Source organism: Drosophila hydei, unplaced genomic scaffold (genome assembly GCF_003285905.1).
Source record: "Drosophila hydei strain 15085-1641.00,03,60 unplaced genomic scaffold, DhydRS2 tig00000349-arrow-arrow-pilon, whole genome shotgun sequence".
NCBI lineage: Eukaryota > Metazoa > Arthropoda > Insecta > Diptera > Drosophilidae > Drosophila > Drosophila hydei.
The window spans coordinates 568,388-581,935 of NW_022045714.1; the positions used below are offsets into that span (position 1 = coordinate 568,388).

The 13,548-nt window shown below is 38.6% G+C and overlaps 1 protein-coding gene across 4 annotated transcripts in view; it reads left to right on the forward strand.

Moving 5' to 3' along the window:
* The window catches only part of LOC111595946 (putative uncharacterized protein DDB_G0286901), a 46,005-nt gene that overhangs the window by 29,264 nt on the left and 3,193 nt on the right, over positions 1 to 13,548 (forward strand). For 2 of the 4 annotated variants that reach the window (XM_030224072.1, XM_023309912.2), the window contains exon 2: positions 3,582 to 3,977. In XM_030224072.1, coding sequence (XP_030079932.1) covers positions 3,590 to 3,977 — 388 coding nt within the window. In that variant the 5' untranslated portion in view covers positions 3,582 to 3,589. Of the gene's footprint in view, positions 1 to 2,003; positions 2,082 to 2,621; positions 2,847 to 3,163; positions 3,495 to 3,581; positions 3,978 to 13,548 lie in introns of those variants that run through there. The other 2 variants (XM_023309914.2, XM_023309915.2) reach the window with 2 other exon arrangements.

The following is a 13,548-nucleotide window of genomic DNA, read 5'->3' on the forward strand; positions in this document are numbered from 1 at the left end:
AGAAAGCGAATGCTCGAGTGAGAGATAGAACTGAAGAGTAGTAAAAGAAGAGTAAATGAGAGAAAGGAAGAGTAAAAGTGAGAGACAGCGAGAGAGGGAGAGAGAGATAGAGAGAGTAAGAAACAGTGAGAGAGAGAGCGATGATAGAGATTCCCAAATGTATATATGAAATGATATTCTAAGCAGGCATAAACTATTCATTAAAAGAACACCACACGGACACACACACACACACCTAGACACACACACAGACACACACAGGGACAAATCTGAAGTTCACTTAATTTGATTCATTCTTAAATTGTAGATTTTTGTCTCAGAGGCAGAGTATTACGTGTGGTGTGTGCTCAGCTTGTGGGATTTAGCTGACTGTCAATATCTGTTGTTGTTATGTTTCTTCTTCTTGTTGTTTTTGTCGACGTCGTCGTCTTCATTGTTGTTGTTGTTGCTATTGAGTTTACCCACTACGCAATTCCATTCAGGCGCGATGCTAACCGATCCGACCCGACCCGACCCGATCCGAACCGATCGAATCGTATCGTATCGAATCGTTCGACGACGCGTCGTCGACATCGTCTTTTCTTTCATAAATCAAAGCGCATAACTGCCGGCCGGGGCTGGGGGCGGCGACGCTATAAAAAGTGGAGAGCGGCCAAACCTGGGCGGATTGGACAGCGGGGCAGGCGCAAGGTGTTGGGGTGCTTTTGTTTTGAATTTGAATTTGTTTGGATTTTTGGCTGTTTGGCAAAAATTACGCTACAATTTCAAGTATCTTTCACTGTATTGGCGCAACGGATGACGGGGTAGGCGTGGTGGGTGGGTTATAAGCACACACACACACACACACGCACACACACGTATGTCATAGTCACATGGAGCGGCGCTAGGCACGAGCTGGTACCTGTTTATTGTAGTCGCTTTTGGCTCTGCCTTTTTCTTGTATTTATTTTAATTTTTAATTTTCGGCTTTTTTTTTCTTTTTTTGTTTTATTTGGTCAATTTTTTCTTGTTTCTTTTTATTTTTTAAATATATATGTATTTGTTTATTTATAAATTTTGTGTAGCTACGTTTTTCGCGTTTGGTATTTATTTGTTTTTGTTTATTAGGCGTGGGCCTTGTGTGCCGTTATTTTCGCCTTTCTAGGCGCAAATTTCTCGAATTCCATGACAGTGAAAGCCAATGGGAGGCTGGATGTGTGCGGCCCCTCCCCAGTAATGAGCTGAAAATTTATGTACTTGTCAGAATTGTTGCCACCATCTGTGGCTGTGGCAACTTTGACTGAATCAACAAAGCATCAAAACTTATTTGCTTGAATATTTATAGATTTTCGATTTGAAATTTGGAAATTTCCCATTGGAAATGAGCAAATGTATGCAACGGTCGGTAGAAGGCGTGGCAGACACCAGAAATTTCCATTTTTACTCGAGCTAAAGACTCAAAATTTGTAGCGTATATTTCTGCATTTATTTGTTATCGATAACTCAGCCCATATAAATTTATATCGATCAAAATCGATAATTTAATATCGTTTTTAATCGACAAAGTCACAAGTGAAAGATTTCGAATTTACTAGATAAGTATCTGTGATGAATAGACAGATATTGAGTGATTTAAATTTTGGTAGCCATGCCCTGTTTTTTAAATAGTAGAGAGTTTGGTTTGGTTTTGGCAAACGAACACATTTGAAAGACATGCTCTGAAAAATTCATTACGAGAGACTATCTGGAACAACAGTTGCTCAACAATGAAGTTTCCATAGTAGACCCCATGAGCGCAGCCCCAAATAGAGAGAGAGAGAGAGAGAGAACGAGAACGAGAACGAGGTGCACGGTATAACCTAGTCGGGTGCTCCCTCAACTTTGCTCCTTTCTTTTGCGCATCAAATTTGTCATCAACTCCAAGTTTTGTACTGTAAGGAAGTCTAGTAAACTTTCTATATATAAATATATAAACATTTGTATGTAGTATCTTGACATATTAGACAAACTGAAAGACCCCAAGGGGAAACACTTTGCTAGCAATTCGATTTAAAAACATTCGAAGTCCAGTAGCCCGATAGATGTCAACTACTCACATACAAGTATGTATTTCTATGTATAATTATATATACATTAAACTAAAGAAATTATTATTATAACATTTTAAGAATTTGTCAATGTTCGTACATAGTCGATATGTGTTTAACCGTTACTAGCTAACAAATTTCCTGTACAAGCCACGCCGATTTTATCATATTCAAAATTCTATAAGTTTTTAATCCAAATCCGAAGTTTCTTAGATATACGCTCGAAGGAGTTAGCTATAAACAGAGAGAGAGACAGTGAGAGAGACAGTGAGAGAGACAGTGAGAGAGAGAGAGACAGCGAGACAGACAGCGAGAGAGACAGCGAGAGAGAGAGAGAGAGAGAGACAGCGAGAGAGACAGCGAGACAGACAGCGAGACAGACAGCGAGAGAGAGACAGCGAGAGAGCGAGCTAGGGAGAAAGAGAGAGAGAGAGAAATAGAGAGAGAGAGAGAGAGAGCGAGAGAGAGAGAGAGAGAGGGAGAGATAAAGAGGGAGAGGGAGAGAGAGACAGCGAAAAAGAGAGCGAAAAAGGGAGAGCGAGACCGAGAGACACAGAGAGAATGAGACAGAGAGAATTTGAGACAAATTGAGAGAAAGACAGAGAGAGAGAGAGGGATGGGGAGATAGTGGGATTGAGAGACAGATTAGGAGAGAGAGAAATTGAGGGAGAGAGAAATTTAGAGAGAGAGAACGAACAAGCAAGCGAGAGCGAACAAGAGAGCGAGACAGAGAGAAAGAAGCTAAGGAACGACAAAGCAAAACAGCAAAATACAAAAAGTGTAAGAAATGCCCAGTTGGACACGTTAGCTGTGTAGTCAGTTGGCCAACACGTGCACAAGCAACAACAACAACAACAACAACAGCAGTTGCAACTCGTTCAACGAGACATGCGCAACGGACAGCACTTATCAAGCTTTGTTGTTGTTGCTGCTGTCGTCGTCACTGGCGTCGATTCACATTGTGAATGATTCACAATTTGTCAGTGTCGTCATCGATAGCAGCGCGCAATTCAGCTCGATTTTAACTGGGTTTTTTTTGTTTTGTTTTTGCATTTCTTGTTTTGTTCTCTCTGTGCCTCTCTGTCTCTCGCGTTTAGTATTTGTTTGACTGCCCGCCTAAGAAAGGAAACGAGAGAAAAAAGTAAAACTAAGCCAAACACAAATTGTTTATATCGCGCCCGTCGCTAATCGCGGCGTTTAGTTTGATTTGCACTGCAAGTGCAGGCGGGCGAGTCGAGTCGAGTCAAGTCGAGTCAAGAGTCAAGTGTCGAAGTGTCGAAGTGTCGAGTTGTAAGCCCCGTAAAGCATTCGATCCATATTGTTAGGGCAATCAATGCAGAGCAACTCGCTTCGCATTCCAATACAGTTTTTGTCTCAGAATGCATGTCTATCTCGAAGATTTCCTGCATCTGCATTTGTTCAACATTTGTAAGTCGTTCGTATGGTGTGGTCACTGTACTCATATTGCTATACTCACTAACTAACTCCCCCTCTCTCTCTTTCACTCTTTGATAGATGACAATATGCAACGCTATAACAACCCCAACACCAACAACCAAAACAACAACAGCAACAGCAACAGCAACAGTAGCGGCAGCGGCAACAGCCACAGACGCTGCTCGCAAAAATATGCCAATGGCAACGTAACGACAGCAGCAGCAACAGCCGCAGGCACAGCCACAGCTGCCAATTATCAGCAGCAGCAATGCAGTAACAACAACAACAATAAAGCTGCACGCAAATCGCGCTACAACAACAACAAGCGGCAGGATGTACAAGGATCCAGCAGCTCCTACAACTTGCAGAAACGCGCCAATGCCGCCGGCGTTGCTGCCGTCGCCGCCGCTGCAGCCGCAGACACCGGCAACAATTCGTCCTGGCAACGTTACGTAACTTCTTCATGCATCGAAGGTAAGTCCAACGACAACAAGAATAACAACGACAAACAGACGCTGATTCATGAATATATTCGTTGCGCTGTTGCTTATAAAAATTCCGCGCAAATCGCACGCTCATTCACAATGATTCATCGGTCACAGTCGGCGTCGTTGTCTCAACGTCATCGCCAGATTTCTCCAAAGTAACTTAATCAGCTGCGAGCGCGTGTGTGTGTGTGTGTGTGTGTGTGTGTGCTCGTATCTTTAATCAAAATCCAACGCACTTAGAGCGCACTCACTTTAATTAGGGTCGACTTTCCCGTTGGAAATGTGATCGACCGATGCTAGCACAGCTCTGGCAACAACAGAGCCAAGAGAACAGGCCTCGCAGAGCTGGTCAAAGGATTGATCTCTTTGCAGCTTAAGGGGCCTCCCCATTCATGGCCATCTGGCAATTTGGCCGTGTACTCAATGGCAACGGCTGGGAAAATTACAGCTGGAAAAACCGCAAGACAATAGGAAAAACCGAAAAGCCAAAAGAAAAACAAAACAGAAATTGTAAAACGCAGTTTTTCAACCTCACTCAATCAGTTTCGTATTATTTATTCGCGCGCTTATCTATATCGTATATTGTGGCCAGCAGGCTGCTATCTAAGCAATAACATTGATTTTATGAAGGGCTCTTCAGGCCGAGCCCCGCCGCACCCCACCTGCAAGCAACCCACCCAGCGTTCGCGTTACGTTTAATTAAACTAGATTTCAATATTTAACTACAGAAAAGGTTTCTAATCTCTAACCGCATTCCGAGTGAGCGGAAGTTGCTTATTCTTCGCCAAGGATCTTTTTATAAACAATTGCACACACACGCGCTCCCACACATGCACACAATTTTGAGGTTAACTATGCGGGCCTCTGATTCGCAAACTATTTCCAGGCCGCGCAGCGGTATTCCAATTTGCAATTGAAATGTAGAATCATAAATAAGAAAATTGCAGGAAATCTTCGCTTAAGCTCAACCGCATCAACCTTAATGAAAGCCGTAGCCAACACATACACACATGCATGCATATACATAAATAAATAAATATTAAATATATATACATATGTATATATATATATCTTCTTCTTCTCTTCTTCTCTTGCTCGAATTTCGCTTTCACAGCCGAAAATCAATTAAAATTCAGACAAAAGTGAAAGAGCAAAAAATAGAACTTCATTAGGTAAACAAATAAACAGAAACGCTTTGCGAAAGTACATCATTTAGTTAGTTTAGGAAGCTGCGACAAGGCCAGAATAATAAAAATCTCAACTATAAAATGAGGTGGGCATAGTGAAACTATCGTAGTACAGTTGCATAGTAAGGTTGTCAGCTGTGATGATGATGATAATGATAATGATAATGATTATGAATTGCTATAAAAATATTTAAACTACAAATCATCAAAATTCTATTTAAATAAAGAAATAAATAATTATATATAATTAGTGAAAAAAGCATAAGAAAATAATAAAAAAATAATAAAAAAATTAATAAATAAAAAATTAATAAAATTGAATTTAAAAAATTAAACAATTAATTATTTAAAAAAATAAATGATAACTAAAAAAAATAAAACTAAAAAAATAATTAAAAGTAGAAATTAAAGAAATAAGAATTAAATAAAAAAATAATAAATTAATTAAATATTTCAAAAAGTAATAAGTTTATGAAGTCCTTAATTAAATAAAATGAATAAAAAATATAAAAAAATGAATTAAAAACAAAATAAAAACAAAATAAATATAGTAAATACAACAAGTACTTAATCAAATTTTAAAAATTAAATGAGTAAAATATATATATATATATATATATATATATATATGAGAAAGTTCGTATTTTAACAGATCAAAAATATGGTGGTTCTCAAGGCACTTTTCAGACAGCTTATTTATTTTATATTTATATTTTATTAAATATTTATTTATATATATATGTAGACATATATATTCTAATATAAATATTAGAGCCAATAAATTGAAATAGCGCAGATACGATCAGAAGCCTAAGAAATCAACAGAATATAGAATATATAGCTGATCTATATATATATATAAATATATATATATAGCATATATATATATATATATATATATATATATATATATATATATATATATATATAGCAAATCTATTCAAAACTGTTTTCACACAGCTATTAAATTATTTTTATTTGTTAAGTTATTTTATTTATATAGATTTTGTTGGTGTTAAGTTTTTGTTTTACAAAAACTTTCCAGTGACATTTTTTTGTGGTTTTGTTTGTTTTTTTTTTTATTATTATTATATTTTTTCCATTTGTTGTCGCTTGTAAAGCGCTGTTATGCCATTTATTTATAGCAATGCCAGCAACAATTTAAGACGCAATAATCGTAGAATCGTGGAATCGTGGAATCGTAGAATCGTAGAATCGTCGAATCGTCTGATTAGCGTTCCGATCTCTCAGATTTTGATACTAGCCAAAGCTCTGGCTGGCGCCACTTGCTGCGGTTCCACTGCCCCAGTAGTGTCTCCTCCCTGCCTGCCGCCGTCACGCCCTTCGTTCCACCCACTCAGTTTGGCGTTCATATCTGGCATAAATACCGCTTAAACGCCGTGAACTGATAGCCAAGTCAACAATCAATTTGATTTCATTTGCTTCGCTCTGGCATTACATAAGTTTCGTTCGTTTTATGTTTGTCATTGATTAGCACTTGGATCAGAGCTCTACTTCGTCTCAAATCTAAAACTTTATGTATATATATATATATATATATATATTATAGACTATTAGAAAAGCGTTTAAAATGTCATTTGTCAATAGCAAAACATTTATGGCGTCAGCCAATGCAGCATTGCCTGATAAGCGAACTAGAACTAGTTCTAACCGAACTGCGTGCTGGTGGCGCTCTTCCTTATGAAATCAAGCAAAATATTTATGAATAGTTTCCTAAATAGCGAGGCGTTTGCCGGCTGATTGAAGCGTTGCATTACCAATATTAGCTCTGCTTGAACATTGCCAGACTGCTGAGTTTTGCCATAAGTTGATGCTGTGAATAAATTCTAACTCAGCTGTTTCTAGTTGAGAATCGTTTATAGGCTACAAACTGATACTCTGCAAATTTCTATATCAATTGTTAACCAATAACACCTAGGCAAAGGTTGCCAGATGGCTAGAGGCTGGCCTATTCTTATGCAATCCGGCATTATATCATTGGGTAATAGAATATATTTCTTATTATCATATCTGACATTCCACATCATGGACAAGCTGACGACTTATAGTTAAGGTGTTAAATATAACGAGATAATTATCTGTTCAGCACAACGAGGGCTGCTCTTCCGTAATTCGCAGCAGGCAGCAGTTCCTCTACGTGAATAATGGAGGCCTTCTCAGCTTACGATATTTAATAAAATTTCTGTTGAAAATATTTGAGCTTTAGTTGCGAGCTATTAACTTATTGCGGTATGGCCAAGAAATTGTTGCAGCTGCTGCACAGCTCACAGCACAATTCACGCCTCGCTGCATCGCTTTAAGGTTAATGCGATGGGGAGAGGAGTGCGACAAGGGGGCCGGGGCATGTGGGGGGAGGCAGCTACGTAATCCGAAGAAGGCGCAAAAAACTTGAACTCAATTCGTTGCCTTTTTAAGTGGCAGCGCGCAGACAAATGTTAAGTGTGGAATGCGAAGAGTGGAGCGGTTAACGGTGTGGCATAGACACACACACAAACACACACATGCTGGGGCGGCAGCACAATGAAGGCGCGCTGAGTCTTCGCATTATTAACCTATTAAATGCTCTGACACAGAAATCTTGCGCTATTAAGAAGAAGAAAAGAAGGCGCACATAAATTCTTTTGATTGTGGCGGCCCGTCAACACGCTTCATTCCTTTGATGCCGGCAAACAGCTAGCCCCTCCCCAGCCGCTGCTCGCCACCTGCTCACCTTCTTCCATTTGAGATACTCACGTCTCCGACTTCAATGGCCAAGGCTAGCACAGATAGTTGCTGAATGTATCTCTAGCCATCTCGAGTTTCCAGATGTGCCAATGCAACAGTCTCTTAAGCATGAGATACTTAACTTCAACTAGTATCTATATAGCTTAGCTATGTATCTTCTATTTGTATCTATAAGCATATGTATCTATCTCTTTATCAATAACTTTATTTGTATCTACAAATAACTGGATCTGCATCCACATTTCCATCAGTATCTGTATCTGCATAAACTACATTTAACCATAATAATTTATCAGCCGCTTGAAAGCTACTTTCATTATCTTGAACCTATGCTTATCTACCCGAATGCACTTTGCTGCTTATCTCCCGCAGTTTTGATTGCAGCAATTTATCAGATCAGTGCCATTAGCTATAGATAAACAGCAAACAGCGAACTTTATCTATATAAAGATAAAGGCTACAGCTACAAGATTGCGTGCTTCAACTCATAAACATGTAACAGCAATATCCATTTACATACATATATATATATTTTCACATGTTTGCATATATATATATATAATATATATATAGTTATCATATTTTTCCAACTCTCACTTATGCAAAACGGCTATATAAAAACACGACATCTTCGCTGTCGTCTTATGGTGTCTTGACCTCAATGGCCATTTTGCATGCTTAGTTTCGCATACCCTGCAATTTTATACAGCCAACGAGCTGTTTGTGCTCCATGAATAGACTCGAAAGATGAAAGCAGCGAACATGAAATGCGTTCGGTGTTGCAGGGTAGCTGCACAGTCGAGCAGCTCTTTGCTCGTTTCATCATGCGTGCTATAAAAAAATGCATATTAGTTAAAAATGTAAAACGCGCCTAAATATTGCCCAAGTGCGACTTGTCGTCACGTACGTAACTCGCAGGTCAACAACAACAGCAACTGAAATGTTGGCAACAACTTAGCCATAAAATCGACTAACAAACACGAAGTGTTCTCGCATAAACAAACATGTTCATAATAAGTTGCGGTGTGTGCGTGTGTGTGTTGACTCGAGTTGAGCTTATTTGGCCTGGTCTTCTGTTGGCCTAGGGACAGGAAACGGCGCGCCATTTGGCAACGCGAACTCGGCTCGAAGGCCGCAGCCAGCTGCGTTTGGCTATGCCTGGGAATTATCAGCGGCCGCTGTGGATTCTCATATAGCGCGAGGCAGGCTAAATTTCATCGTTCACACAAAATGTGGGTCACGTTATCTTGAACAACGAAAAAAAGCCGCATCCAATGCAAGTCAGCTTACAGCTTTCCATGTGCAGCGTGCAACGTGCACCTCGTGCAGTGGCAAAGAGGCATACCAGCCAGAGCTGGCTTTAAGTTTTCTATATGTACACATATAGAGAGCATTTTATATATAGTATTATTTATATTGAATTTGTACTTTATTTTGGGGGATAGCCGCCGCTCACTGCTGTCAGCTGATTAGGTGCTTGGTAACGCGTAGGCCACTTGACAACCAGCTAGACAGTCGAATTGAAATGCTATTGGCAACATCTTATCGCCTCGGCAACCGGCACATGTGTCCAGTTGCTCACTAAATAAAAGAAGTACCCACCTGAGAGCACTGCGGAAAATTATTCAGATACGTTTACACAGCATTGATAATAATCTAACCCAAGAGAGAACCATAAATTATGTACGAAAGCTTCTACTTCACAATTTGTCAATTCCCAGCTTGGACTGTACAATTATATAATCGAAGGTGGACTGCGCACAGTAGTTGTTAATTATACTACGTTATATCATTGTCAATATCAGGGAAATCTATTGTATTCGATTTTTTTGGCATATAATTTGCCTTGATTGAACGAATGCTTTGTAAACCGACAACTAATGACAAACTATATACTACATATACTACATATGCTACATATACTTCATATACTACATATACTACATACACTTCATATATTATATATATTATATATACTACATATACTATATATACTATATATACTATATATACTATATATACTATATATACTATATATACTATATATACTATATATACTACATATGCTACATATACTGCATATACTGCATATACTATATATACTATATATACTATATATACTGTATATACTGTATACACTATATGCTATATATACCATATACTATATATTCTATATATACTATATATACTATATATACTATATATACTACATATACTATATATACTATATATACTGCATATACTACATATGCTACATATACTGCATATACTATATATACTATATATACTGTATACACTATATGCTATATATACCATATACTATATATTCTATATATACTACATATACTATATATACTATATATACTATATATACTATATATACTATATATACTGCATATACTACATATACTACATATGTATACCACATATACTACATATAATGTAATCTTATCAGGAACTTATTAATATTTTATAGCTATTATTACTATTGTTATTATCAATAGTATTAATATTGTTATTATTAATATTCCTGTTTTTTATGTTTGTCACCAAGCTATGTAAACAGAAATAAAATAAGTGAATTGTAAGCTCATTTAAATGACTTTGGGCCCGTGTCGCAGCGTCGCTTCATCTAGAATGACATTAATCAGATCTTTGAGAACAAGGCAAATCTTCGCTAGCTTAATAGCTTGTCAAACGTCTGGCGGACCTTCAACCAATGACATTCAGCGTATCACATTCATTAATCTCCACTTAAGATTCGCATCGCGCTTAGCTAGTGAGTGATCTATAGCATTCTCTCCATATCTCCGATTACAATTTCCCATTTTGTTGTATAACAATATTTGTTTTTGTTATTCAAGACTTAAAACTCTTTTTCTAATTGAATTCCTCTTCTCATCAGTCTTATTCATCAATTTTCCTCCGGTTTTTACTTTATGTAATTATTATTGAAATTAATTTAAAACGTTTGACATTAAACTTGGAAAAAACTGGTTGATAAATTTAATTGATAAAGTGGTTCAAGCATGTCTATGGTCAGAATCTATGGGTAATTCGGTTTAGCCTTGTTCGTATCTAACCTTGTGCCTCTCTCTCTCTCTCTCTCTTCATTTTTTGATATTTAGTTTCATCCAAAGTCTACCTGACACCGGGTTCGCCGGGTATCTTCAAGTCGAGCACTGCCGCCTAGCACGTTCTTTTCTGGTGCCATGAAAGGGACAGCTGTTTCTTTCCATTATGTTCTTCTCTCTCACTCTCACTCTCTCTCTCTCTCTCCCTATCTCCCTCTCTTATTCAGTCATCAGCGAATACGTTTGAAACGCACCTCGCATAATTATGTTATGTTTACGTTTTAATCGCATATCTACACTTGTTATGCGCGCACATGAATATTTATATGATTTTCAAGGTTGTTGAAGATTTTGAAGCGTGTGCTTCTGTGTGTGTGTGTGTGTGTGCGATAAAGCGCGTGTGTGCATGTGCGTGTGTACGGGAAGTTCGTTTATCTAATCGCTGGGCCAAACAGTTCTCAATGCGTGTTAAAGTACGTGTTGCACATATGTAAACAATAATTGGTAACTCTCAGCTACTGTTGCTGCTTGGCAACGCTGCGTATGCGTGATTTATGAGTTGGTGCGGAGAAATTTGCTTGACATGCAAAGCCAGCGATTGGCTCGGCTTATTGGCCAATTGGCCAGTCGAGTCACGCGCCCAGCCAGCCAACTATGATGCTAAATAGAGCTCCACATAAGATACGATGTACATATAGAGTACATATGGACATCCGATATGTCCTTCGGCCGTACGCAGAGTCAACAAACTTGCGGTCGCAGCTGTGTGTGCGATATGATGTGATATGATGTGTAGCTGACTATAATAGATATGTAATTATATATATATATATAGATATATATGTAATTATGGCCAGCTTAGAGTGAAGTTGTTTCGTTTGAGGAAATGCGTTCGCTGCTCAATTTATCAGGCATCAAATTGTCGTGGGAAGAAATTGCTAGCGAAAACTTAACAAATTGGCTGTGCAAATAGGAAGCAACAATTGCCATGCATAAATAGATAACAAATTGCTGCTGTTGTTTTTGTTGAATCTGTTAAGCAGCAAAACTTGTCGCACTTAGATAAGAAACAGCTGGCCTCTAACTAGAAACGCGCCGGCATTTAGCTTAGATTGACGCTTAGCCACGTGTCGCTAACAATAACAATAACAACACGTTGTTGTTCGAGCTGAGCACAGCCACCCCAACCCCACCGCCCTGCCGCCCTGCCTCCCTCACTCCCTTCCAGCGCTTGACAACAACGAGCGAGCACGCCCTTTTTCAGCTTGAATGAACTGCGCCAAATGCGGAAGTCGTTTTTGGGCTCATTTTAATTATGTTGATCATGAGTAATAGCTCAACAACATCGTCTTGTCTGTGTAAGAGCAGCAGGCGGCCACGCCCCTCTGCTGTTTGTTTGCTCTATGAGGCCAAAGCTAACATCTGCCCCTCCCTTCCGCTGTCGCTCGCTGCCTCTAAGCATTGCGTATTGCTTAAGTCACATCAGGCTAGCTATGAACAGCGCTTAGCTACGCTATAAAAAATGATGTTATCATTGGTCTAATGCTTCACATTACAGGGTATTCGTGGTTGAGCGCAATGTTGTCTTTCTTTTTTTTTTTGGCAATGAAGTCACAAAAATAAAAGCACGTGGCGCGAGCAACGATTGCTGCCGGCTGATAAGCCCAATTCACAAGCAAACGCACACACACGCATGCTTACGCACACACAGACACATGCACACACGCACACACACATTTGTTATCAGCTCAGCAATTAGCAAACGTAAATTGACGTCAAGCAAATTTACTATACCTGACAAAAAGACGAAATATTTATATATAGCTGTGGGTATTCACATGCGAAATTTGTGCACAGATTGTCAGTGGGGCTGCCGGCTGGGAGCTGTGGGCTGTGGGCTGTGGGCTGTGGGCTGGGGGACTTAACTAGTTGGTAACTCATAGACGAACTAGTTCACGAGCGTAACAGAGCGCATAAAATGGAAATCAGTTTAGTTTTTAATGTGTCTTAATTTATGGAATATGCTTGCTAACACGCTCGAGAAGTATGTTCGCTGAGCAGCTGAGGCGAACTAGTTCATAATTATCGTCTTATGAGCGTAATTACTCACTGCGAACTTACTCATTGGATCAAAAGCTATTTAAACGTAAATTCGTAACGTATATTGCAGGGGGTTCAATGAACGAACGAAAACAAAGAACTAGAACTAGTATTTAAGTAAACTCTATATTTATCGATTAACTACTCAGCAGAGCTTAAAGAATTAGAACTAGTTCCAAAGTGAACTGGCTTTGATAATGATATTAACCACATTAAAAAAACGGTGCACTATACTAGAACTAGTTCACAAAATAACTAGTTCATATGAGCCGGCTAAAGAAAGAAAACAGCGCCTATTGAAAAAAGAACTAGAACTAGTTCACAAATGAACTACATTTTATGATGAACATTGGTTACACTAGTTCATATGAGCCGGCTAAAGAAAGAAAACTGCGCTTTACGAAAAAGAACTAGAACTAGTTCACATATAAACTACATTTAGTGCTTACAT